The 23,560-nt window shown below is 43.2% G+C and overlaps 2 protein-coding genes across 4 annotated transcripts in view; one reads left to right on the top strand and one right to left on the bottom strand.

Moving 5' to 3' along the window:
- The first annotated feature begins 5,777 nt into the window (after window positions 1–5,777).
- On the top strand, window positions 5,778–11,294 carry LOC104128894 (myeloid protein 1-like). The gene is made up of 7 exons (XM_009641746.2): window positions 5,778–6,530; window positions 7,119–7,251; window positions 8,135–8,286; window positions 8,804–8,974; window positions 9,708–9,822; window positions 10,401–10,552; window positions 10,997–11,294. The coding sequence occupies exons 1-7, from the start codon at window positions 6,440–6,442 to the stop codon at window positions 11,185–11,187; spliced, it is 1,005 nt and encodes a 334-aa protein (XP_009640041.2). The 5' UTR covers window positions 5,778–6,439; the 3' UTR covers window positions 11,188–11,294.
- A 594-nt stretch (window positions 11,295–11,888) lies between these two features.
- LOC104128892 (F-box/LRR-repeat protein 21) overlaps window positions 11,889–23,560 on the bottom strand; it is a 13,165-nt gene continuing 1,493 nt past the window's right edge. Inside the window, exons 2-8 of one of the 3 annotated variants that reach the window (XM_035897155.1) lie at window positions 22,398–22,493; window positions 20,965–21,105; window positions 18,638–19,089; window positions 17,237–17,359; window positions 16,555–16,726; window positions 15,054–15,187; window positions 11,889–12,084 (exon numbers count right to left, since the gene is read on the bottom strand). In XM_035897155.1, the coding sequence (XP_035753048.1) occupies window positions 11,989–12,084; window positions 15,054–15,187; window positions 16,555–16,726; window positions 17,237–17,359; window positions 18,638–19,012 (900 nt within the window). In that variant the 5' untranslated portion in view covers window positions 19,013–19,089; window positions 20,965–21,105; window positions 22,398–22,493 and the 3' untranslated portion in view covers window positions 11,889–11,988. The other 2 variants (XM_035897156.1, XM_009641745.2) reach the window with 2 other exon arrangements.

The following is a 23,560-nucleotide window of genomic DNA, read 5'->3' as shown; positions in this document are numbered from 1 at the left end:
TCATAGGATCATAGAATCGTTTAGGTTGGAAAAGACCTTTAAGACCATCGAGCCCAGCCGTTACCCTAACCCTGCCGCCGATCCCAGGGGCTCAGCAGCAGCGCGGCGAGCCGTGCTCCAGCTCACTCCTCTTGGACGTCGCTGCTCTCTTTGCAGCCAAACACGAAGATGTCTTCAATAAGCCAGAAAGTTCACTTGCGCTTGCATATGGAAAAATCACATTATTAAAGGGCTGCTTCACTACAAATGGCTTTGAATTTCTTTGGTGCTGTCACAGAGTTTGGGCTGGGTTCTGCTTTTTTAACGCAGCTGGGGAGAAAAAAAAAAAAACAACCTGTATAAAGCTGAAATGCAAATCTTTCCCGGGGCCCATCACCAAAACCATAAAACAACATTAATGAAGTAACTCATTCCTTGTCCCCAGACTTCAGGATTGCCTTGGCACACCCTGGTTGCTTTTTGTCCAAGCGAGGCATTTCTTTCCATTCGCAAATCAGCCGAAGCCTTTCCCGGGACAACAAGCTCTTGTTAACGGGCCGGGGATTTTCAGGCCAAGGCTACCAACGCGCTGCTGGGAGTCACAAGGGGTAAAGTGCTCCGCAAGTGCCGCAGGCTCACGAATTCATGAACGCAAGCACAGCCCTGGGCAAGCAGGGGAGCTGCTTCGGGGGGGTTTTTTGAAACGACAGGAAGATATTTGCTCCATCCGTGGAAGGTGCTTACCCTGCTGTATCCCATTCACCTTCCCCAGGAACCACTGCAACGTTGCCATGGATCAAACGCCAGCCCGGCCGTATAAATACGCAGCCCAAACCTGCGGGGGCAGGAGGCAGCCGGGCAGTGGTGCTGAGGCAGTGCAACTGCGTTTTCTGTGAAAAAAACCTCTTCCTTATACTGAAAGCAGAAACATTTCAGCAAAAGTCCCCAGGGTTTTCCAGTTTTGACCAATTTCTTCTTTTATTTTTTTCATGGAGTTGGCTGCTTGCAGAAAAGAAATATTTCTACCTAAGCTTCACTTGGTTAAAAATCCCAGTTTTTAACCCAGTTACCAACTTCTCACATTTGGAGAGGGAAGGTCCCAACCAAGCCCCCACTTCTCCCTGCAAAGCCTAACAAAAAACTGAGCTGACCTGGCTGACCGAGCAGGGCCTTGGTACACTCTACTGCAAAATAAGCTTTTTTTACTTGATTTTAGTCCTCGTATGGGAAAGAAAACATGATCCGACAGGTTTTTTTCCCCAGCAAAGACAGGTAAGCTCTTCCCTGGGTCACACTTGTCTCCCTCCCCCTCCCTCAGCTGTCAGATGCACCAGGAACCTGGCGATGGGGACCGAAGATCCCATCACCTCCTCTCTAAAGCACAGCAGGCAGGCATCACCGGGGCCCTGGGAGGAGCACGAATGCCAGAAGAGCACCGAGAGCCCCCGGGCTGCCTTCCCCCTGCCCTGGGCGCAGCACCCTGCGCTCCTGCACGCCAGAGAGACCGGGGGCATCGCCCGCTCCCAGCGACTCGTGGTCCCCTGGGCTTGTGGCGGAGCTGCCCCCGACTCACCGGCTTCGCTCCCCTCCACCCGTACGTTACTGGCAACAGCTCAGCGCTTCTCCGCTCCCACAGGCTGGATTCAAAAGCCTTTTCAGGGAGATAGTGTTTAATCTGAGTTTTTCCAGCAGCACAGGGTGGCGCAGGGCGTTGGTGCCGGGATGCGGGATGCTCCAGACGGTGCCTGGGAGATGTAGAGGGCAGATGCTGAAAATCCCTGGTTTAGCTGGGGCTGTCACCCAGCAGCAGAGAAGCAGCAAATACCGCTTTCTAGTTCAGGTTGCAGAGCGGCTGGGGCAAACAGCGTAAGGAAATCCAGCTTTATCCTTTCAGTCTAGTGACAGAAATAACTGGCTGTAGGAGAGGGGAAAGCACAACTCGCAGCTGGCTCTGGGAGGGAAGGAAAGGGCTGGGAAAAGACACGGTTCTAGAAATATTCAAGGTGAGGGGAAAGGGTGCTGGGGGAGTCATGGGGGTAACCAGGCTTTTCAGGGAGGAGTTGGCAAACTCAGGCTGTGCAGAATTGCTCTTTTTCTGCGCTGGTTCTGCAGGGATCCTTTTCCTTTGCTATCCCTTTTATTTTATAAGTTTGTGCCACAAGGTTCCAGAGAGGTAAGCTGGGATCCCAAACTGTGCAAGCCTGAACTGCCTAAGGCTGCAACCCAAGCCTGCACTATTCTATTTCCCCAGGCATTAAAGGGCTTTCGGAGGATTAAGCCAGAGCTTTGTCCTCCCCACAGGATAGGGCATCAGGAGTAAAAAGATTTTCTTTTGCGTTCCTTCATCCTCCCCATTAAAGCCTGCCTAAGTCAGGCTTAACAAGCATATTAAAAAAGGCAAAATAAATTCGAGGTAGAGTCTTCAATCAGAACCAGGCACCAGCACCACCTCAGCTTCATCCTCAGCTCATCCTCAGCCAAGAAGAAAGGCAACGCTCGCCCCTCCAGCCCACTGCCCTGTGCCCAGCCATGCCTCGGGGTTGATCAGCTAGCGCGATCTGCTGATTTTCCAGCGATACTACAACATAAGCCACGTACACAAAGCTTAATTAATCATTGTGGCAAAATTCCTCTTCTCAGCCTCGTCAAGGGATCGGAAGCCCGAATAAATAGCGAGCCCAAGCTGGTTTACATTGCGCCAGCCTAATTTTCACCACCAAATTGTGCTGCTAATTGCACAAGTAAATTCTTCTGCAGTTAGTTTTTAAATCATAATTTGATTTTTAATGATTAGCACAAAGAATAGTATTTCTTTTACTTAGAAACACCTTTCAAGGTTCTTTAATAACATATTGTACGCAGACCAGCCAGGAGGCGAGTGCTCAGGGCTGACTTGCTCCCACACTGAACACACAGGGCTACCCAAGAAGGACCAAGCCCATCGTTCTCTAAAATACAGCTAGGAAGAGGATTTACCTTTTCGATTGCCTGCTGACAAGCCTGGCAACCCTACAGTTACGGTACTCTAACATCACCAAGAAATAAGATGTGCGGTTTGCATTTGTCCAGCTCGCTGGGGCTGCAGCTCCGCGGGGAGGTTGCAGAGAGGAAGGACTTCATGGACCCAATCATCACTTGTTGGACGTTGGTTGAATCCCTCCAAACTGAAACATGCATAAAGGAAACGATGGAGAAACCAGCCCGCACTTGTGGGCAACCAACGGCGGACGGCAGCACAGCGGGAAGGAAACCGCAGGCCCTGCTGGGGGCTGGATTGGTCCTGGCTCGGGGTTTGGCCATGGCTTTTGCTGATGTTTCTGCTCAAAGACTCCACTAGCATTGCCCAGGTGCGGGTCTCAGTTTTCTGGCTTTTTTCCTCCAAAAACCTTATTCCATCATTTTACCATTTTCTCATTAAGAGATAATATTAAGATAATTAATATCATAACAGGGCCTAGTCTAACGTTTGCAAGGTTTACAGACACACACATGGCAGGTACCATCTGTCCAGAAGCCCTGGAAACTGGCAATGGGCCCTCCCGAAACACCACGTGATTTAGAGAGCAGAGTCATGGTATCTTTGGAAAGGCTGAAGAGCAAAGCTGGGATCACTCCTGGACAGCAGCGGGCTCAACGCATCCACTGCCTGTTGGTATCAGCCCAAACACCGGCATTTGCCCCCTGCACTCTTGCTCAGTCCGTGAGCACCTCGAAGGGACTTACACAGCCGGGGAAGTCACTACTGACATAGAGGGGCAAAATGGGGAATCCGCACCATTCGTGCCTGAGAAGGAAACCAGCACTCCTCAAGCCAGCCCACCTCCTCCCAGCGTGCCACATGCCGGCTCCTCTCCATCTCCCTGCCCGCTCCCCGCCGCGGGGAAGGAAATGGTGCAACTGCAGCTCCCAGGGGCCATGCAACCCCGGCTGGTTGTCCCATATCCTTCTGTTAGTGTGTCCTAAGCGGCCAATTCATGTCTTTCACAACCGCACCTACCAACTGTTATATGAACGTCTCCGTTGCCCAACGCAGGAATCCCACCAGCTTGGGTTCAGAGCTGCCTCATGCCCAAGGCGAGAGGTCCGCACCTTCCAGCTGGCCCAGGAAAGGTGGGGAACACACCGAGAAATCTCAGCTGCAACATCATACACTTGAAAACTATCTCACTAAGAACACCTTAGCAGAAGCACATTAGATGTATTATGGTAGCAAGTGACATCCTGACGCGCTTTAGAAAGGAGAGCGCGAGGTGCAATGCTGTTAAGATCTCTTCTGGAGAAAACACAAAAGAATGTATACAGCTACGAGCCATTTGGGGTCTGCTCTGTAACACAAAAGAGCTGGAAAAAAATGACAAAGAATGGGTTGCTTAGAGCCGTTTTACAAAACACCAGACTGCAAAACAGGACCCTGAGAAAAGCCCCTTCAGTGTCGGGGCACCTACAGCACAGTTGTACTTCTCCCCTCGTGCCTCCCACCTGGGCTGGCTTTACACCAGCCCTTCCTTCGCAAGGTGGTGTGGAGCAGATGGAGGTGCTGCAGTCCCTTCCCTGGTAAAATTAGGAGCACGCGAGTTCACAAAAGTCTAGAAAAATCATTAGCTTTTCAAGGCAGGTCTGGCCCAAGTAAAGTTTATAGAATGAGATATTTAAAACTCTACTAGTGCAAACTGGTGGCAGTCAGGAGTAAATCGGGAATAAAAGCTGGCTGAGATCTTTGTACAGGAACTCCACTAGAGACCCCTTAACCGGGAACGGCGGGGCACCACCCCAATAAAGTCTTTATTTTTAAATGGTTTTGTTTCCAGTAGGGAAGAAATTTTACAGCAGCGAGTATCAAGCTAGCCACGCTCAGAAATACCGTACTGCCTCTATGCTATGAAATCCTCCTTGCAAGGTGCCACCCATGCCCCCTCCCATGCCGATGCTCTCTGCTAAGGGGAGCCGAGGGGCTCTGCGGCAAGCTGGTACCAAACAAAGGGGAATATGCCTGGAAAGCTGGGAAGAACACTGCCCAAGCTCTCCCAGCTTGTAGTGACAAAGGCTCTTTCTGGCAAGGGTCACACAAACCCACATACCCTGTCTGTCAGCTCAGGGGTGAGCAGCATCCCCAAATCCTGAACACCCACTGAGAGCTCTTACCAGCACCTCGTACCATTTGCTAGCCTAGATTCCACTGTATCGAGCAAATTACAACCAAAAGCCCCATCTAAACTAGACTGAGGGGACCTAACATTTATATAAATATTTATTTGGTGGCTACGAGCGTGAAAAAGAGCAGTTCCTTCTGGGAGGATGGAGGAGAAAGCAGCAGGGGTAAAATCAGCAAAGCCACTTATGATAACCCCAGGGAAGGCCAAGCGATGGCTTGGGGCTTGAATATTGGCTGTAAAAAAAAGCCTGGAACCACAAGCGAAAAAATTTGTCTCCAGCTGGTTGTTCCATGGAGATTTCAGGAAACACAAGGTACAGATGCTCTTTGCAAACTAGAAGTGGGACAGGGACATCTGTTTCTCCTTTGAAAAAAACCTGCGGGCCTTCCAGAGGTTTCTGTAACTGGGCATATCAGACAGGTTATGTGAAAGCACCGTGACTTATTTAAATTTTGTGTGAACTAAGACATGTCTGTAAAGAAAATCTAATGCTTTCCGGGAAGTAGTGCAGAAAAATCAAACTGAAGGATTAAAAGAGACACTGAGGAGCCTGCTTAACAGTACAAGAGCTGAAATCAAGCAGAAACATAACGAATTGTTTTAAAACCTTGAATTTTTTAACTCCATGGCAGTTATGCTGTACAACTTGGGTTTGCAACTGTTTGTTTCAGAACTTGAAGATGTTTTAATAAGAATTTAGTTGTCAAAAACTAGGGCTTCAGTGAAAAGACATCAGGGATTTAAGTCCAGGCTAGGTGATAATTTCAGCTGAACAGGAAAAAAGGTTCCCATGCAAAAGTGCACGTATTTCTTAGCCTGAGTGAATACCCATGCTACACCAAACATGAACACCTTCAGGTCTTCTCAGTCACTCTGTTGGAAAGCTCTAATGGGCACTGGACCCAGCAGCAAAGGACAAACCGGTTACATCCACCGTGGAGTTTTGCCCGTCTTTTCCCTCCAGCTCAGTCCTCTGGGCCATATTTTTGGTTCCGACCATTTTTGGCCTACACGTGCCTTCGCTTCAGGAGGGGGAAGACAAGGTATTAAGAAATGGTTCAGCCAGAGCTTCCTGAAATGTGGGATTGTTCATTTCCATCTGTTACTGTGTCCTAAGAGACCAACTATTTTCTCCGTCTTTCCCAACCAGCCCTAACAACTGTTAAAAGAGTTTGTAGACATCCTCAGTGCCTAATATGGCAACACCATTTGCCGGGAGCTGTAATACTTTGCTCAAGACTGATTGGCCAAGACACCAGCCTTGGGCTTTCAAAACCACATAAAATAGCCCAGGCAGCTGCTGCTCAATGTCTTTGGTTCGATCAAAGAACACCGGTGAAACAGCCGCAAAAATGACAGCTCTGAGCCTGGTCACTCTGGTCAGCGTGGTGTCCGCTGGTGAGTTGGGATTGCTATATTGCAGTTGGTCTTGACTGGTTTTGGGCAGACACTAACGAATTATTGAAATTTGTTCCAACATAAGTAATGCTAACTTTTTTCAATCTAGTTTTATGAAGAATTATGGCAATGTGCACAGTTACGACTATCATAAAATATGGAATTAGGTGTGCGGATAGAGTCAGATGTTAAAAGTGTTCAGAGGTTTCACGAAGAACGCAGTTTGACTTATGGCAATGTGCACAGTTACGACTATCATAAATATGGAATTAGGTGTGGGGATAGAGTCAGATGTTAAAGTGTTCAGAGGTTTCACGAAGAAAGCAGTTTGATTTCTTTCATGAACTAGTATTAAAAATGTTTACCTATAGCTTTGCTTTCATTTTAATGTACCTTAAAATAAGACCTCAAGACAAAGGGATCAATCTATATAGCAGGTTGCACCACGTTCTTTTACCTAGTTTCTGAAATTATAAACTCCCATGAGCTCATGTCTTCCGCTTTAAACACCCTATGTTGCATCTTCTCTGTTGTACTGCACCAAGCACATGGTTGAATTGTCCTCGTTTTCCTCTTTTGCACGCAAAGTTTTTGCCAAGCAGCTGGAGGCACACCCGCCCCAACAACAGCACAGGCACTGGGCACAGATCTGCAGCGGGAATCCCACCAACAAAATCCGGGGATGCGATAGATACGGCTGTGGCAGTTTCGGCGCCGACAGGTAACGCAGCGGGGCATCGGGAGTCCGGAGCTGTGGGGTTTGCTGTTGCTGTCCCAAATGAAATGGTCACACAGGAGAAAGAGCAGAATTTAACCAGAGCTGACACTTAGAATGAGGGAATACTGTTGCCTGCAGGACCTTGTACTCCTTTTTGGGACGTTACTTGGCAATCTCGCAGGAGTGCAGTAATACCACCGCTACAAACTGGTGCATGGGTGAAAAAGCGAGACCATGACACGAGTTAGCAGCCAAAGTAAAGGAAATGGAAAGTACTTCAAGGATTTGTCTCATATGTTCTTGTTGCTTACAGACCAGATGTGTAACTAACATTCAGCGACAGCTTGCAGGAAGCCAAGTAGATTAATTTACACAACCTAAAGGTCTGCCAGCATCGTTGTCTTTAAGTAGGCACCTCACAACAGAGCAGGTTGTATTTCCCTAAAAAGATGCTTTTATATGTAGAATGACTCCTGCCTTCCCTGCGTTTTCCTGTCATCTCCTCTCCTCAGGCACTGGAAGAAGTGTCCATCCTCATCATGCAGCTTCTGGATTTCTGAATGAGAAAACGCCAAACATAAGATTCCATTTTACACCGGCACAGATGTATTTTGGGGGTAGAACAGGGGTACTTTTCTGTCACAGCCTGAAACATCCCATGAGCTTGGGAAAATAAAAATGCGCTTACAGTTGGAAATCCCATCCCACTTTAAAGAAGGTCAGAGCAATACAGACATTTAGCCAGAATAAAAGATTTCTTTCCCATTTCATTGCAGATGCAAAAATCTTGTTAGATGAGCTTCAGATACCGCGCTGTGTTAACTGATCTATTTGTACACAACATTGAGCCTGACAGCCTTCTCTAACCGTGCCTTTACGCTTCCAGGCACGGCAGTAAGGGCAAGCACACGGGCGTGGATGTCATCTGCGCCGACGGAGCGACGGTGTATGCTCCCTTCAGCGGCCAGCTCTCCGGACCCATCCGATTCTTTCATAACGGAAACGCCATCGACGATGGAGTCCAAATCAGGGGATCAGGCAAGTAGTAACAGCAGATAGGTCGCGAGGCACGCACAAGTAATCATTTTGCTTACTTAAGGTTGCTGTGGCTCTTCAATTCAAGCAAAGCATTCATTCATCTTATGCCCTCTCTAGTTCCCACATGGAAGCACAACTAGACTGCTACTAAGAAGTATCAGAAATCAGCACCAGCAGGATGTAGTCCTTTTCCTATGCTTTTCTTGGAGAGCAGGGAAGAAGGGACTTGGAAAAACAACCACCCCACATCAAAAAAACTAGGAAACAGTAAACAAAGTATCAGAAACGTGCCCTCAATTTTGCTGAGAGGATGTTGTCCTGTTCCTGTTTTCCAACTCCCTCTTTTCCATAGCAATCCGAGTAATTTTATATTTCAGGATTGTTGGTACTTTGCCTACACTTCTGCTTCATCATTACAGTCTCCAGTAAGAAGCTGGCACAGACAGTTCCATGCTCACCCCAGCAACAGACGCAGTTGATGTTTCCTGACCCTGCTCCCTTCTCCCGTCTCTTCCAGGTTACTGTGTGAAGCTTGTCTGCATTCACCCCATCAGATACCAGGGCCAAATCCTCAGAGGGCAACAACTCGGGAGAATGCTGCCAATGCAAAGAGTATTTCCTGGCATTATCTCTCACATCCACGTTGAGAACTGCGACCACTCTGATCCTACTCAGCTACTTACGCCTGGTAAAAAACCAACCAAACAAAAACCTCCCCAACCCCCCCAGAATAATTAGTATAATGAGTAAAAATAATTAATTTATTTCAAATAAGGACAACAATATCAAATAGCAATAGTCCCCTCTTAGGTTCTCTCTGACAGCAACATCTGAAAGAAAATACGCATTATGAACAGGACTGAAGAATGTATTGGCTTATCAAGCTGCATCTCTTGCCCCCCATGACACAGCAGCATCAAGTCTCAGGAATAAACCGAGACATCTCTTCTGTTTGTCCCCTTTTAACTACTAGCAGTGATTTCCGTATTGCAGCTTAGCAGACTTTAGGATGACTCTTGGTAAATACAAATACTGCATTGGTAGTAACAGAGAATAGGACCCGAGGAGTCCAGTTCCATCATCTGGGCATAGAGTAAGAAACAAAACTGAGTCTTTTCCTGTCCCTCAGATTACACTCCAGGAACCGCGACACTTTCTGAATTTTTTGTCTTTAAAGCATGTTCCTCATTATGAGATAACCCTAATCTAGAAACACTACAATCCAGTCTTAGCTGTACATTCTATTTACATTTCCTAAAGGATGACAGACTTTGTGGAGGAAACATCCAACTACATGCGTAGGATGCAATTCCAGTATGTTCCTACCTACCTAAAATTAAAACATAGCAGTTACAAACATGCAACACTTAAAACAGAACCCCAAAGCTAACTTTGATGTGCTGTGTGTCTGTATTTCAAAGTTGTTCCACCATTCCCACAACAAGACAGCAGATGGGCAACAGTGTGCTCCGGGAATCCTACAAATGAGATAAGAGGCTGTGACAATTACGGCTGCGGATACTACGGAGCTCCAAGGTACTACAAGTGGAACACGTGGGGGGTTGTTGCTGCTCTGCTGAAATAGAATTGAACTCTGTTTAAGCCATTTAAGAATTACAGCTTTGGTTTAGGTTGGACAGGAACCAACGTTTTCGCTACAGGGGTAATGCAGCACCAGAACAGGTTGTCCACATGGTTCATAAAACCTCTGTGCTTGGAGATTTTTACGACTCAGACTAAGCCATGCTGGACCCGACCTGGTGTTGGGAACAGTCTTGACTCAAGCGGAAGGTTGGACGTGATGTCTTCCACAGGTACCTGCCAACCAACATTCCGGTGACTCTACAGTTCTATTTAAAGGCTTGGAAGAAAGGCTTTTTTTTTTCCCCCCCTCAAATTTGTGAAACTGCAACTCCAACAGGTCATCAACACCACATGGCATTACATCACCTACACCAAAAAACATTATTATAGATTCTTCAACCAGTCAGCTACGCCAACACCGTCTCAGTACAAACAACCCATTTCCAGATCTTGTAGCATGCTAACTGATCTCCCTCTGTATAACATCAGGCCTGACAAGAGACTTCTCTAATTCTGAATATTCTTTTCAGACGCAACGGTAAAGGAAAGCACACGGGCGTGGATGTCATCTGTGCTGATGGAGCAACGGTGTACGCTCCCTTTTCTGGCCAGCTCTCTGGACCCATTAAATTCTTCCACAATGGAAATGCCATTGATGATGGAGTCCAAATCAGGGGATCAGGTAAATAGCTGTATTTAATTTAATATTTCTTTGCCTTGAGGTCATATAGGTTGTATTACCTCGTAGCAAGCCAAGCAGTTAAACAAGGTGCATGTTTTGAAACATTGCACCTTCTATCTGTTTACATGCAGAACATTTTGCTCCTACGTTAGAACGCAAGTTAATTGAGTTCTGTAGAACGTCTTGGAGCTCCTCTCTTTACTAAAGCAGGAATTCCCATCTTCTCCCTGCTTCCCACCTTCCCCCTTCCACCAAGACAACTACTCCAACCACTATCTCTATTTTTTACGACCACAGTGTCTTTGCTACTTTGGTATTTCCAGTATTGCGCTCTCAGCAAAAAGGACAAGACAGAAAACGTTAGTATTTCTGAAACAGAGTTAGCACAGAAGAACAAGTGCTTCAGCAGTCATCTGATGGTTTCCCTCCTCTTATTTTCACCAGGTTTCTGTGTAAAACTAGTCTGCATCCATCCCATCAGATACAACGGTAGAATTTCTAAGGGACAAATCCTCGGGAAAATGTTGCCAATGCAAAGTGTATTTCCTGGGATCACCTCTCATATTCATGTTGAGAACTGCGATCATTCAGATCCTACTAGCAATCTCGAAAGGGGGAAAGGGCAAAGAGTGTGAAATGGAAATGTGGTAAATTCCAAATAAATTCATCTCAGCATCCAAAAGTTGTTCTTATCGTGTGGATGGCCTATCTCAGTGAGGGAAGGAAAAAAAATGTATTTTATGCAATTAAAAAAGGTAATACAATATGCACAACACAAGCTCATATTACTACTGATTCAATACTTTGGGCCTTACATAATATTGCGAGGTGCTAACAGTAATATACACTCCAGACACGGGTTAGGCACTGCTTTTTAAGCACCTGTAATTGTTGCGAACGTCGTGCCTTAGGCTAATTGATGGACTTTACTACACCTTGGCAAACAAGATTACTCTAGATTTTGAAGGCACCTGAACTGAGGAAAAGTAGAAGGAAATTTACAGAAACACTCCACAAGGCATAAGAGATGCTGGTTTGAGTTGTCATGCCAGAAAAAAAGAGGGTTTGCTGGAATTTACATTTACAAGAGAATCAGGAAATTAGAAATGACTAATTATAAGCAGACTCCTTGAGAAAGACAAGTTAGAGAGCATGAAAACTAGCTCACCCCCTCGCGTGGCAGAAAAGGTGCACTACTTTAGCTTCTCGCTGTAACCTGGACTTTTTAGCAACCCAGCAAATCTCCTTAGCATATCAGGTGCAAACTCTATACTTCATTTTGAGGGTTTTAGTTACTCTAACAAACTGTATCATCGCATTCTACACTACAGAGATGGGGTTTTAGAAAGCCTTTGCAGGGCAGCAGAACTAGGAAAAGCCAGTAAAACCGACACAACTTGCCTTAGCTAGGACGAGGTGGAGCTCTGACGTGCAGGCTACTCCAGGGGTAGCAGGGAGCGAAGGCAGAAGGCAGCTATCCCCAGGTTCTTGCCAAGAGCAAGACCTCTCCTGCAGTCGTTCAGGATGACCTGCTAACAGAGGAAAAGAAGAACTACTGCTGCTTTACAGAGGGCGGTGGTTTGATGCTCCTCCCCGCAGCGCAACGCACATACCTTAGCACCAACACGTGACGCTGAACGAATCCAACACCACAACTATAAAACTCAACATTAACAAGTCAGAAGTTACCCTTCAATTAGCTCCCCAGTGAAGAATCAATATTTCACGGACTAATTATCAATTTTGTTGGTATTTAGCTATAAACTCAAGCATCAGTTGGTCTTGCATGTTTAGATCAGTTAGCAGAGCGAACGCACAAAAAAGTCATTGCATCAAAATTCACAATGTTAATAAGCACCGGTCTATTTTTCTAGAAGCTTGGAGCTGGAGCAAGCTAACATTCATGGCTTCACAGAAAAGCTGCTTTAGTAGAAGGACAGAGAAAGGGACAATATTCAAAGAAGGATTTAAGGTTGCCTCCTGAACTGTATTGCTGCATATAGCCACTAGTGTGGCTATATACTTCATTAATGCCGTTATGTCAGCTAGAGAGGCATGAAGGACTCCAGGACCTACCAACCATCTACAAGATACGTCCACATTCCATTTTACAGTTTCAGCACATAAAAAAATCCCCAAGTTTGAGGCATGAACGTGAAATGACAATGGCTAATTCAAGATAATCCACGTGTTAAACATTTCTACTGCCTCTCCCCGGGCTTGTCACGTGTGGGGTTTGTAGCAGGACAGAACCCTGCCGAACAGGAAGACGTGGTGCAACAGATGGAGAAGAGTCCAATATCAGTGCACGTATTAGATCACTTTATTACACTGACATTTAAAGCAAACCACAGATCTTAAACCAAATACTGTTTAGAACTATTTCAGTCTTGTTTAAAAATCAATTAGAATCCCCTTGATTACGGAAGCAAGTGCTTGGGTAAACAAGTGATAACGACCGGTGTCAGATGCTTAACTGTGCAACAGGCATTATACCTTATCTTAAATCCTTTAGCTTGCAACTGGGAACAAGTCCATCCAAGACAATGGTGGTTTAACCCTTTAGCTGTTACTTTTGCAGTAAAGAAGTGTAAGCGTGGAATAAACTGATGTTTTATCTGATGTGACAAGTACTACCAGCAAATCAAATGTAGGCTTCTCATTATAAATAGGAAGATGAACAACTACAGCATGAAAATAATTACAGCAAAATTTGTGTACGATGCATTTCAGTTTACAGTGTGCAAAGCATCAACCCCAAAAAAATACATATTCTAATTCACATCAAGTCACCATTCCTTTCCCCTTTAAAGAAAACAAAGAAATAAAATCTTCCTCAAAAACTAATTAACAGCAACAAGTACTAAACAGTCCTGAATTAGAAGTTTCAGGATCACCTCCAGCAATCCTTACTCTAGAAATCAGGGCTTACAGCCCAGCTCTGCGAGAGACACACGAGATTACTACGGGCCATTTTGGTCTCTAACTGGCAAATACATCTTTTAAAGTGCTCTAAAGCCTTGATTCGAGACAGAAAGTGATCAAAGACAACTGCATTCCATGTGCACCTTCCTCCTCACCAGCCACATTCATGAGATCCTTCTTATCTCTTAATAATGAAAGCATGGAACAGGGAGAACATTCAGACATCAATCTCTATAATCAATGATTTGAACTCTCTCAAACCCAGAAGCTACTCCTTATACTCTGGCAGTTTCCAAAGTGCTTTGTCATTCACCCAAGCAATCAATCTAGATCCAAACTTTTAAATTAATTAACAAGGTCTCTTTCCCATCCATTTAATACATAAGACATAAAAACGACATACTGTACAATGCGGTCTATACAGTTTAGCTCATCTGACAAAATTATTCAAAGTGCAATTTAAAACTGGAATTTTTTCTGTAATCATAAGCTTAGTTACCAGAACATTTTCATACACTGGTATGAGTTTAAGCTAGATTATCGTTGAATAACCTGGGCTAGTGCAAGTATATTAATGTACAAGCTTTTACATTTATAACACGAGTATTTTGAAAAAATAGCTGCATAAAACATCATGGCAAATAATACGGTTTTCCTGAACTCCCAGTTGTATCCAGCTTCCCATAAAGATAGATTTGCTAAAGTTAAAAAGTTTCTCTAGTCCTCTTCTGACTACATCAGAGAGACTAAACAAGGACATGAAGAAAAAAATCTTGTATGTGAATGGAACATTTAGACTGAAGCTCCGAGAAGCCCAAGCTCGCTGAAGTTTGAAGCACCTGTAAACCACAGGCATACTTTCAGAAGTGTGAAGTACACTTCATCTATTTTCTATTTCAATATATCCATTAACATTCCTGAATGTTTTGCTGTTACGCTACTAGGACGTTCTCAAAGTAGAAAAACTCAAAGCTGGAAATAAGTTTTCATATTTCATTTTTAAATTCTTTATCTGCATAGAAAGCAACATCCTGATTCTACCATTTTATCCACAAATGTAGACAATTTACCACGTTGGCATCATATCAGGAAACCATATTCTCCCGAGGTGTTTGGAGACTTCCAAATGAAGTCGATCTAAGCTGTAATCGTTATCTGGAATCAGTACCTCCTCCATTATAGAAAGCTGGGTAAGCCTGCCTCCACACATCTTTACAAATTCAATAAAACCTCTGCAAGTTACTTCACATTCACCAAGTCCCATTGCTGTTAAGTTCTTACAGCGCTCTGCGATCCGAATAAGTTCATCGTCCAAAGGTTGAAGTCCATTAGCACACACAACCAACTCAATTAACCTTGGGCAATTCATCCCAATACGACCTAACATCGCTTTGCTTACTGCGCGGCCAAAGTAAAGGTGTGTAACAGGGGTTTCCTCTCTGAAGAAAGCATCAAATTCTTCTTCATATAAGAAGAAATACATCACAATGTTGACTTTGGGGGAGTGCTTAACAAGAGCATCCCAGCTTTGCTTTTTAATAGAGTGAAATTCAACTTGTCCAGGATTTTCACTCACAACGTCTATGCGAAGGTGTTCAAGATCAACGTGTTTTTCACTTGAAAGAGCCAGCAGCAGTTCATCACTTAATATGTAGTAGTTCAAAGCCAGCTCCTTAAGTCCGTGACACTGGTCAGCAACACAAAGAATTCCTAAAGAACAAAAAAAAACAACAAAAAAGAAGATTACTCTCTAAAATGAAAAGAGAATATAAACACAGTTGTTTGTTGCAAAGCTCAAGTACTAATTCTATTGGCTTGAGTATTCACGCCTATATCCCAAACCCATGAAACATGACAGAGTTCTAGATATCCACATTCTTTTATGGGCTTTGGCCATAAACACTTACCAGTAAAAGCAGCAAGTCTAACTAGTCACATTCATCTTGGATCCGAGTATCTCCCTCTTTGCCCTTCCCTGTGCAGAATTTCCTCAACTTGGAAGAGCAACTGAAATCGGGTAAGATCCAGCTGAAGCTGCACTGTTCCCTTCCCTAATACTCCTTCCTTCAGCATTCATCTAAGCATTCTATTCAAATGACCGGCAGCAGCCTAGTTTAAGAGCTATGCTAAAACTGACCCTTCCCTGAATTAAGACATAAACAACATAACTGCTCTTCATCTGTTGCAATACAAAGTACACAGGTTACATCACATTTTGTGGCCTCTGGATAAGAATACAGAAAAGAGGCCAGACCAGGATTCCCCTTCCCTAGCACCAGGGTTTCAGGAGAAAGGTTAAGTGAGAAGGGACCTGAAAGCCCTCTGAACGTTCTGGCAAGCCTGTATTTTGAAGGGAGCGAGCCCTTCACCAACCAGTGCCAAAGTGAGTGAGTTCACACTACCAGATCCGGACACACGAGGGCACTACAGGAACTGAAAGACTCTCAGTCTTAATACTACTAGGTTTTGAAATTTGTATACGCTCCACACTTTTTTTAATATCGCTTTGAAGTATTAACACTTTTGCTCAGTAGGTTAAACTCACAGCACCTTGTGAAACAGTTACTGACAACTGCTTTTATCTCCTTCATCCCACCAACCCGTAGTTGATTCACGGGTGGGGGATTTTGCACGTTCCCACAGAACGCCTGCTCGTTTTTACAGAGTTGTACACATCAAGCAGCACACATTTGGTTACCCTTACACAGAACTGGCAATGAACGTCAAGTCCTTGCATCATGCGTTAAAGGCTTGCACTAATTTCGGAGGCTTTTCCTCCTCAAGGCCTATCAGAGGTACTGAAGCAGCCAAGAACATCATAAAAAAGAATCGCCAGGATTCTAGAAGATGCAGTCAAGCGAGGAGCACCTTCATTAATCCAACTTATTCAGTAACACAGAGGCATTATTCTCCTCCCCTTCCAACTGTCCAAAGACAAGACTAGGTCAAGAAAAGGCCTCTGCTAAGAGACTCAGAGGAACATTAGAAGTTCTACAAATAACTTGTTCCAAACTAAGTCTTGACCATTCTTTTATGATACTTTATTACTACATTTTTCATGTATGTTCACTACTCACCAGCCGGTGATACATGAGGACAGCTGCTCATTTTTAGCAGTTTTAGAGTATCACTGTTGTTAGCCACAAGAACCTTCAGGGAAGGATCATCAAGCGGTGTGTCATCTATCTTGATTGATGATAATGACTTGGAGTTTACAAAAACTACTGTCAGTGCTGAAGCAAAATGAGCCTATTTGGAGAAATGGAAGGAAAGGGAAAAAAAAAAAATCTTATGAGAAGACAAGCAGAACTTCAGTATCCAAACCTCAAGTTTCTCATGCACAAAAAGTACAAAAATAATCACTTCTTAGGCATCCCTTTTCCTGCGTAACAAAGAAAGGCTTATTTGAACTTTTCTTATTTGAAGTGCCAAAGGTCAAAAGAAAAAAAAGCTCCTAAATACTTTAGCAGTATATTGCAGCACATGATCATTGCATCTATTAATCCAGAAATGAGGAAACTAAAGCCTTCCAAATGATTCCCCATCTGTACACCACAAAGCATCAACACTACTAAACTTAATGCATGGAATCAATGTTTAACTATTTTCCTAATACTAATGGATGCCACAAATTAAAGAAGATATGCCAATAAATACAGACTGTTTCATAAAAATTACCCTCAGCTGAATAACACAGGAAGAAAGCTAAAGTGGTTTAAGAATGAATTAAGTCACCCCAGTTAGTTTGTAGAACATTACCTTAGAGACATTCATGAAGCTTGGTTTTGCTGTAGAAATCAATCCCAGTGTCTTGATAGAACAGTTCACCAACTGAGAAAGGATGTCACAGGCTGCTTCTGCTGACTCAGTACTACTATCAACCTGTAAGAGCAATTTAAAAATCATGAAGCCATTCTTTATTATTACTTAGAAAACAGCATCATGGATACTCAAGACTGCAAGGTCCATGTCCACTTTGCTATACTTCACCAGACTGCATTTACCACAAGGACAAATTGTAACATTAATTAGAAACTTCAAGACAAGAAAAGAGTTCAGGGAAGTTACCACTCGAAAATTTTCCTCAGTGTGACCACTGAGTATTTCCAGTATGAACAGAGAACTTAAACCTAAGACCTGTCTTCAAATAACCTAAACAACTGTCATCAGGAGTGGTGTTATGATAGACAGTGGTATGTATGCACCTTTTTTTAAATGCCAATTCTAAACTCCTATAGCAGAAAAAAAAAAAGAGTTGATAAAGCCTAGATATACTACAGCAAACCAATCCATTTCACCTGCAGGGACAACTCCTTTGCATCTTGAATGATGAACTGATTCTCAATTCATCTATGAGCCTGCTGACTAACTGGGGACAAATCACTGTTTCATCTCGCCTTCCTCCTCTGTAGTAGCTGAGATGATAAAAGAGCAGCTGAAAAATCGTAAGAGTTGCATTAAGAGATAATGCCAATTCATTATAATCAGTTATATGAAGTGCAGAAGTTACAGGTATTTAATAACTGATTATCCAAGAACTACTGTGCAAGCAAATCACAGGATCTCCAAATGTAAAATTGCTACCAGTGCTGAGAAGAAGCAGATTCTGATTTTCATCCTAGCTTTAATATCAGTCCTTCCTTCTGCTTTTCCTTCACAGCTTAGCGCTATGACATTCTCTAAGAAGTGTCTGCCAAAAGTGAATAAAGCACCTGTAATTCCCACTACGGTCTCCTCAGACAAACAGAGCAAACAATATCAAGTATTCAAACAAAAGAAGTCCGCTTTGATAAGATCCTAAGACTACAAACACAGCCTTCATTTAAATCAAGTTTACCGTTACGCACAATCATTTGCCAAGCACCGATATTGCCACTAACACTGATTCACAGAAGCTACGTGTTCTGCATATTCGGAAAATGTATCATGCAATCTTCAGCACTGTATTGCATACCCTTAGCTCCTTTTTTACTCTGCAGAGATTAGAGTGTAGAAATTGGAAGGAGACAGCGTGCACGTGTGGAAATAAATTCTTGCAGGAGGTGCATTTTTAAAAATAAAGACTTCCAGGTACAACACTTGAGCCAACCAACTCTGAGAAGCTGCGTATATTATGCACAGTAATGTGGCAAAACAAGCCTCCATTCATCCAAGGCTTACCTTGAAGCTGACGTACTGCAGATGATCAGCATGCCTCTTGATAATCTGCTGAATGAGATCAGGATGTGTAGACTTTAAGTAAGAAGTAGCTGGCTGGCTAAGTTCAAATTCAAATCTCCTCCAGAGATCTGGGATGTGAAAAATTTCATTCCACCTTCGACAAACAGAAGATGCCCTGGCTCGATCTACTAAAGGTAGGAACTGAAAAATACGCAGAATAACATGGTGTGGAAGGCTTCCCCAGTCCATGGAGGCGTGCAAGTCGGATTCACCGAACACCGAGCCATATAAACAAGTTTTCTGTTTTTTGCTTTTTTGTGATGTTTGAGGAGCTTCATTTTCAACCACAACTTTCTGCCTAGCTCTCTTCATCATGAAAGTTCCAGGTACCAGCACAACCCGGTGTACCGAAACTGCACAGTTTCCTGAAAGGTCTCACGTACAGCAGGTCTCTAAAAAAATACAGAAGATTAAGTGAGGAAGGCAGAGAAGGCAGTGAAAACACAGTAAGAGACAACAAGTTAGTAAAATTTAAATATAGGACATTACTATGAAAAAAGGTATGTCTACATGTCAATATCCAGTGCACAGGCGTCAGCAAGGAGCTTCTTTCTCAATGCCTTTTATTTTGTACCACTTGATTTGAATCTGGAGAACTTGAGTTTGTTAATTTACCAAGCGTAGTTTCATGTATTAGCACTTCACTAAGCACTTCATAGGGGGGAAAAAAAAAAGTATTTAACAGCAATTTAGTTTAGCAGTAGCAAATGGTGTATGTTTAAATTTAAACTCAGACAAGCTATGGAATCTACTCCTGATTTCTAGAAGAATTTTATCAACTACAGAACCCAATTCATAAAGTCCCTCTTTAAACACTGATGTTGCAGCAGATGTGTTCAGAAGAGTCAGATTCAAAAGTGTATGGCTGATGAGGTGTCTGACCTGCAAACCTAACTCCATTTCCATCAAAACAAAGCACGCGCACTATTTGAGAAGTGGGAAAGAACAACCTAGCCAATTAATCAAGAGCTGCTCGTGTGACCAGCTTCACTACTGCTCACGCTCCTGACAAGTCATCTCAACCACCAAGGAATTTATTCCAGCAGTCTTCAGGAATTTTCACTAAGTCTCTTTGAAGTTCCATTTATGATAGCAATAGGTTATATATGCAGAAGGGTAGGCTAGTAACGCTCTTTAAATTATATTTAATAACAGAAGCTTTTCTTCCCTGAATAGACACACGAGCCTTGCATTAACAAGCAAAGGCAACAAGTCAAAGAGAACAAAGAACAAGACGCTCCAAAACAAAGCAGTATTTCTAAACAATACATTAGTGTTACTAATGTAATGAAGATGCAAGCTCAGCACAAACATTTTGCTACTAGACCATGTTATCAAATTATCATCTACACAACCATGTTTTGACTGTTGAGAGCTTTAAGTCACACAATGAATGGGCATTCCAAAGCATTATGTGTGGATGTAGTAATTAACCATTACATAACTCTCTCTTCCAGTTGCTCACAGCCTTGCTAAATTTAGCTTGAGTTAAATACTTGCTTTTTTTCTTTGTCCCCCCTCGTCCCTCCTGGGGAGGCATTACAAATCTAGCTGTTTCCTAAAACTGACGTCCAGAACAAAAAAATGAAATTAAACAAATGCTGTTGTCTGAGAAGCTTCTCTATTCTCATGCAAATCTGCAATATCTCAGTAAAATGTAAGTTTCTGGAAAAAAAAACAAACAACAACAAAAAAAAAACCAACCAATAGAAATTTTCACTTTCTCATTCGAAACTGACTTGAGCTTCATAGGTGCTGTTTTGGCCCCCACAAAGAAGTTTTGGAATCTGAGAGCTACCAGAAAGGACACCGTTCCCCTAAATCACCAGCCAGGCTATAGCCCAGGTGCAGCACATCCAGTCCAGACATACAGAGAGGTGTGACAAGGAACGCATGGGGGACGTAGTATCTACACTCTCACTGACGGAACGCGGCCATAACTTGTTCTCGTTGCTACATCCCTTTAAACTGATAACTCCAAAATTTCTATTCTTAGTATTCTATATTGAAGTACTTTAATTCTAGCAAAATTACATCATATTACTCACCATGGAATGCAAAGGCAGAAAAGGCTCCATTGGTTATATATCAGAAAGTTTTTACCAAACACGAAGCCCTAGTATTTACTGTGAAAATGTGAATGCTTATTTCATTCTGAACACTTAAACTATGAAGAATATGTATTTTAAAACACAACTTAACTAAATTATAGTTCCATGTGATATAATCCAGGGAGTATTCAATGGGAGGTTTACATGCACACATACCTCCAAAGAATGTGGAAGCTCCTGTCAAGTTACCAGCACCCTTCTGGTATCTGAACATCCATCCCGCTGTTGAGTCATCCTGTGTGTGTGCATGGATTCCTTAACCAGAAGGCAGGGACTGGTCCCAGAAGATGAACTGACCTGCAAAGCCACCAACCAAAGAAAAACTGTTCTGCAATGTCTGGGAGACCCACTGGAGGGACTCAACTCAGTTTTGGAACAAAGACCGAGACGAATAGCGCACTCCGCACTGCAGGGCAGACGTGGAAGTAGAACAATGGAACGTGTCAAGTAAATTAGCTTTACCAAAGGTTATCTAAAAACTGTCATTTAACTAATGGGACGGTGTAATTGTTGGCACAAATCTAGTTTTTGAATTATCTACAGTTTTAGTCACATCAGTACTCTTCTGCAACACAGATACACCTCTGGATTCTTGAATGTTACTTAAAGAAATTACAAACCTGGATAAGAAACAGTACTTTTTTTCAGCTTACTGTATACCAAAACCACATGAACCAAAACAGTTAAAGACAAAAGATACCAATGACGTACGAATATGATCCTACATACAAATACAAAAAACCTACCTAACATCTTAGTATGAAGGAGTATCTTGGCCTCCTATAAGAAAGTATACCCCAAACCTCCAAATCCAGCTACCCATTTTGCATTATTTCAAGATGGTTTAATGGAAAGCTATAGGAACAGCAACGCATACCTTACTAAATCCTGACAGGTTTGAAATGAAAAAGTAGATTTAAAAACCAAATATGTTTACGAAGTATTGCGTTCAGCCAGTATTAACATCTTTAGAACCTTCTAACACTGAACTTTTTCACTTTTCTTTAAAAGATGGGAGACAGGAGGCCTTAGATTCTCCCAGGTCATATCACCATCTTCTGAAAAACCACCCAGGTAATATCAGCTTTATGACTGTAAAGGTTAACACAGGTGTAGTACATGCATTAATTATGAACACAACAAGAGAAGCTGCCCCTATGTTCTAAGCAAAATCAAACTCAAGTACTGAAATCTGTGCAAAGTAACATTGCTGCTCAGCTCACACACCAAAAAAAGTAAGAGCTGCACAGTTATGGTTGCCTATAATTAGAAAGTTGATATACAGTAGCAACTCTGTTTGTAGATGGCATCTGAAGACGTGTGTAACTGATGGTGGCCTTGTATTGCACACAGTCTGCAAGTACTGCGCGTTCTTCTGTCAAGCGCGCAGCCTGTCCCCTTGCTGACTGTGCATGGCACATAAAATTCATTTGCAAAAGCAGTCAGTTTCTAACACATGAAATATAGGTTTGTAATGACACACGTAAACAGAACACATAAATAACATAACTAAGAGCACAAAACAATTTGAAGAGTCAAGCGTGTCAAGTTTATAAACCACATGACGTATTTTGAAGTGGGTTACTTACCTAAAGAATGCTTCCAAGTTACAATAGGCAATAAATGAATGAACTGAGGCAGCTGCAGCCATGGGGCACTCACGAGCATCTGTCTGCTTTCCCCTCCTGTCCAGGTCAAATGACACAAAAATGTTCATCAGTTTAAAAAAAAAAAATTCCTTGCATTACATCCCATGCAAAAACTATAGGAAAATACACTGACACCCATTTATACATTTTCTTGCTTTAGTGAGGGAGCTTGAGGGCATCATTGAACACAAGGTAGCTCACCCCACATTGCAAATACTGTGTCACTGAAACAAACGTGAGGTCAGATTAAATGTAAAGCTGATGGGAAACAAATGTTGCAACTGCATTGACAGTCATGTAAACACCAAGTTATTCAATATTTGTGTTACCATCACCATTAGTAGTGAAGTTTGGTAAACAACACTGTCTATAGCTACTAATGTAACCCAAGGGTCACAGAAAACATAGAAAAACACCAAAATATTTTCTTCCTGTCTTTTCCCCTTGGCCAGCAAGGCCGCCTTTTGGCCTAGGGAAGGAAGTGACAGGCGATGAAAACCCAGGCGCCACATGGCACCGCCAACCCTGCAGCAGCCTACAGTCGCCGGGCCGGGACAGCCCGGGGCGCATGGTCACACGGCCAGGAGCAGGACAGAAGCTGTAGTCCACCCACCCAGCCTGCAGCTCCCCCCTGCTTACGGGCTCCCCAAAAGCAGATGAGCGCCCGTACAACCTGGCAGGCGCACCACAAACTCCCCCACTGAGGGGGCTTACATTAGAAGTCCCCTACCTGCCTCCACGCTATTTTCTTTCAATGCTTAACAGATAACTTTGTGTTTCAGTGTCTTCCATCATAAATCATCATGCACAGCTTTACCCCCAAGAATACCACTAAGTTTGGTTTTATAAAAACACACCAAATAACCGAAATCTTCCTCTTGATAAACTTTATATCCTTACGGGGGGGGGGGAATGCCTACCCCTCCATCTGTTCTGATCTCAGGATTTCAGTATTCCTCCCAACACTCCCCAGTGTGGCTGCAGGCAAAGTAATTGTTAATAGTAAAATAAAATTAAGAAAAGGATAGTAATATCCTTTTTTACAGTAAGAAATGTGTCAAATGTATTTCTATTAACGTAGTCAACAAAGACTAGTTACAGCG

Source organism: Egretta garzetta, unplaced genomic scaffold, assembly GCF_000687185.1.
Source record: "Egretta garzetta isolate BGI_Z169 unplaced genomic scaffold, ASM68718v1 scaffold147, whole genome shotgun sequence".
NCBI classification, from domain to species: Eukaryota; Metazoa; Chordata; class Aves; order Pelecaniformes; family Ardeidae; genus Egretta; species Egretta garzetta.
Note: the sequence above shows the minus strand (reverse complement) of the source record. Positions and strands in the feature narration are given on the sequence as shown.

Excerpts from the sequence above, each read along its gene's own strand:
- LOC104128894 (XM_009641746.2), top strand. The coding sequence starts at position 6,440 with ATGTCTTTGGTTCGATCAAAGAACACCGGTGAAACAGCCGCAAAAATG. Across the intron at positions 6,531-7,118 it reads GGTCAGCGTGGTGTCCGCTG|TTTTTGCCAAGCAGCTGGAG; the intron begins GTGAGTTGGGAT and ends TTGCACGCAAAG. Across the intron at positions 7,252-8,134 it reads GGCAGTTTCGGCGCCGACAG|GCACGGCAGTAAGGGCAAGC; the intron begins GTAACGCAGCGG and ends TTACGCTTCCAG.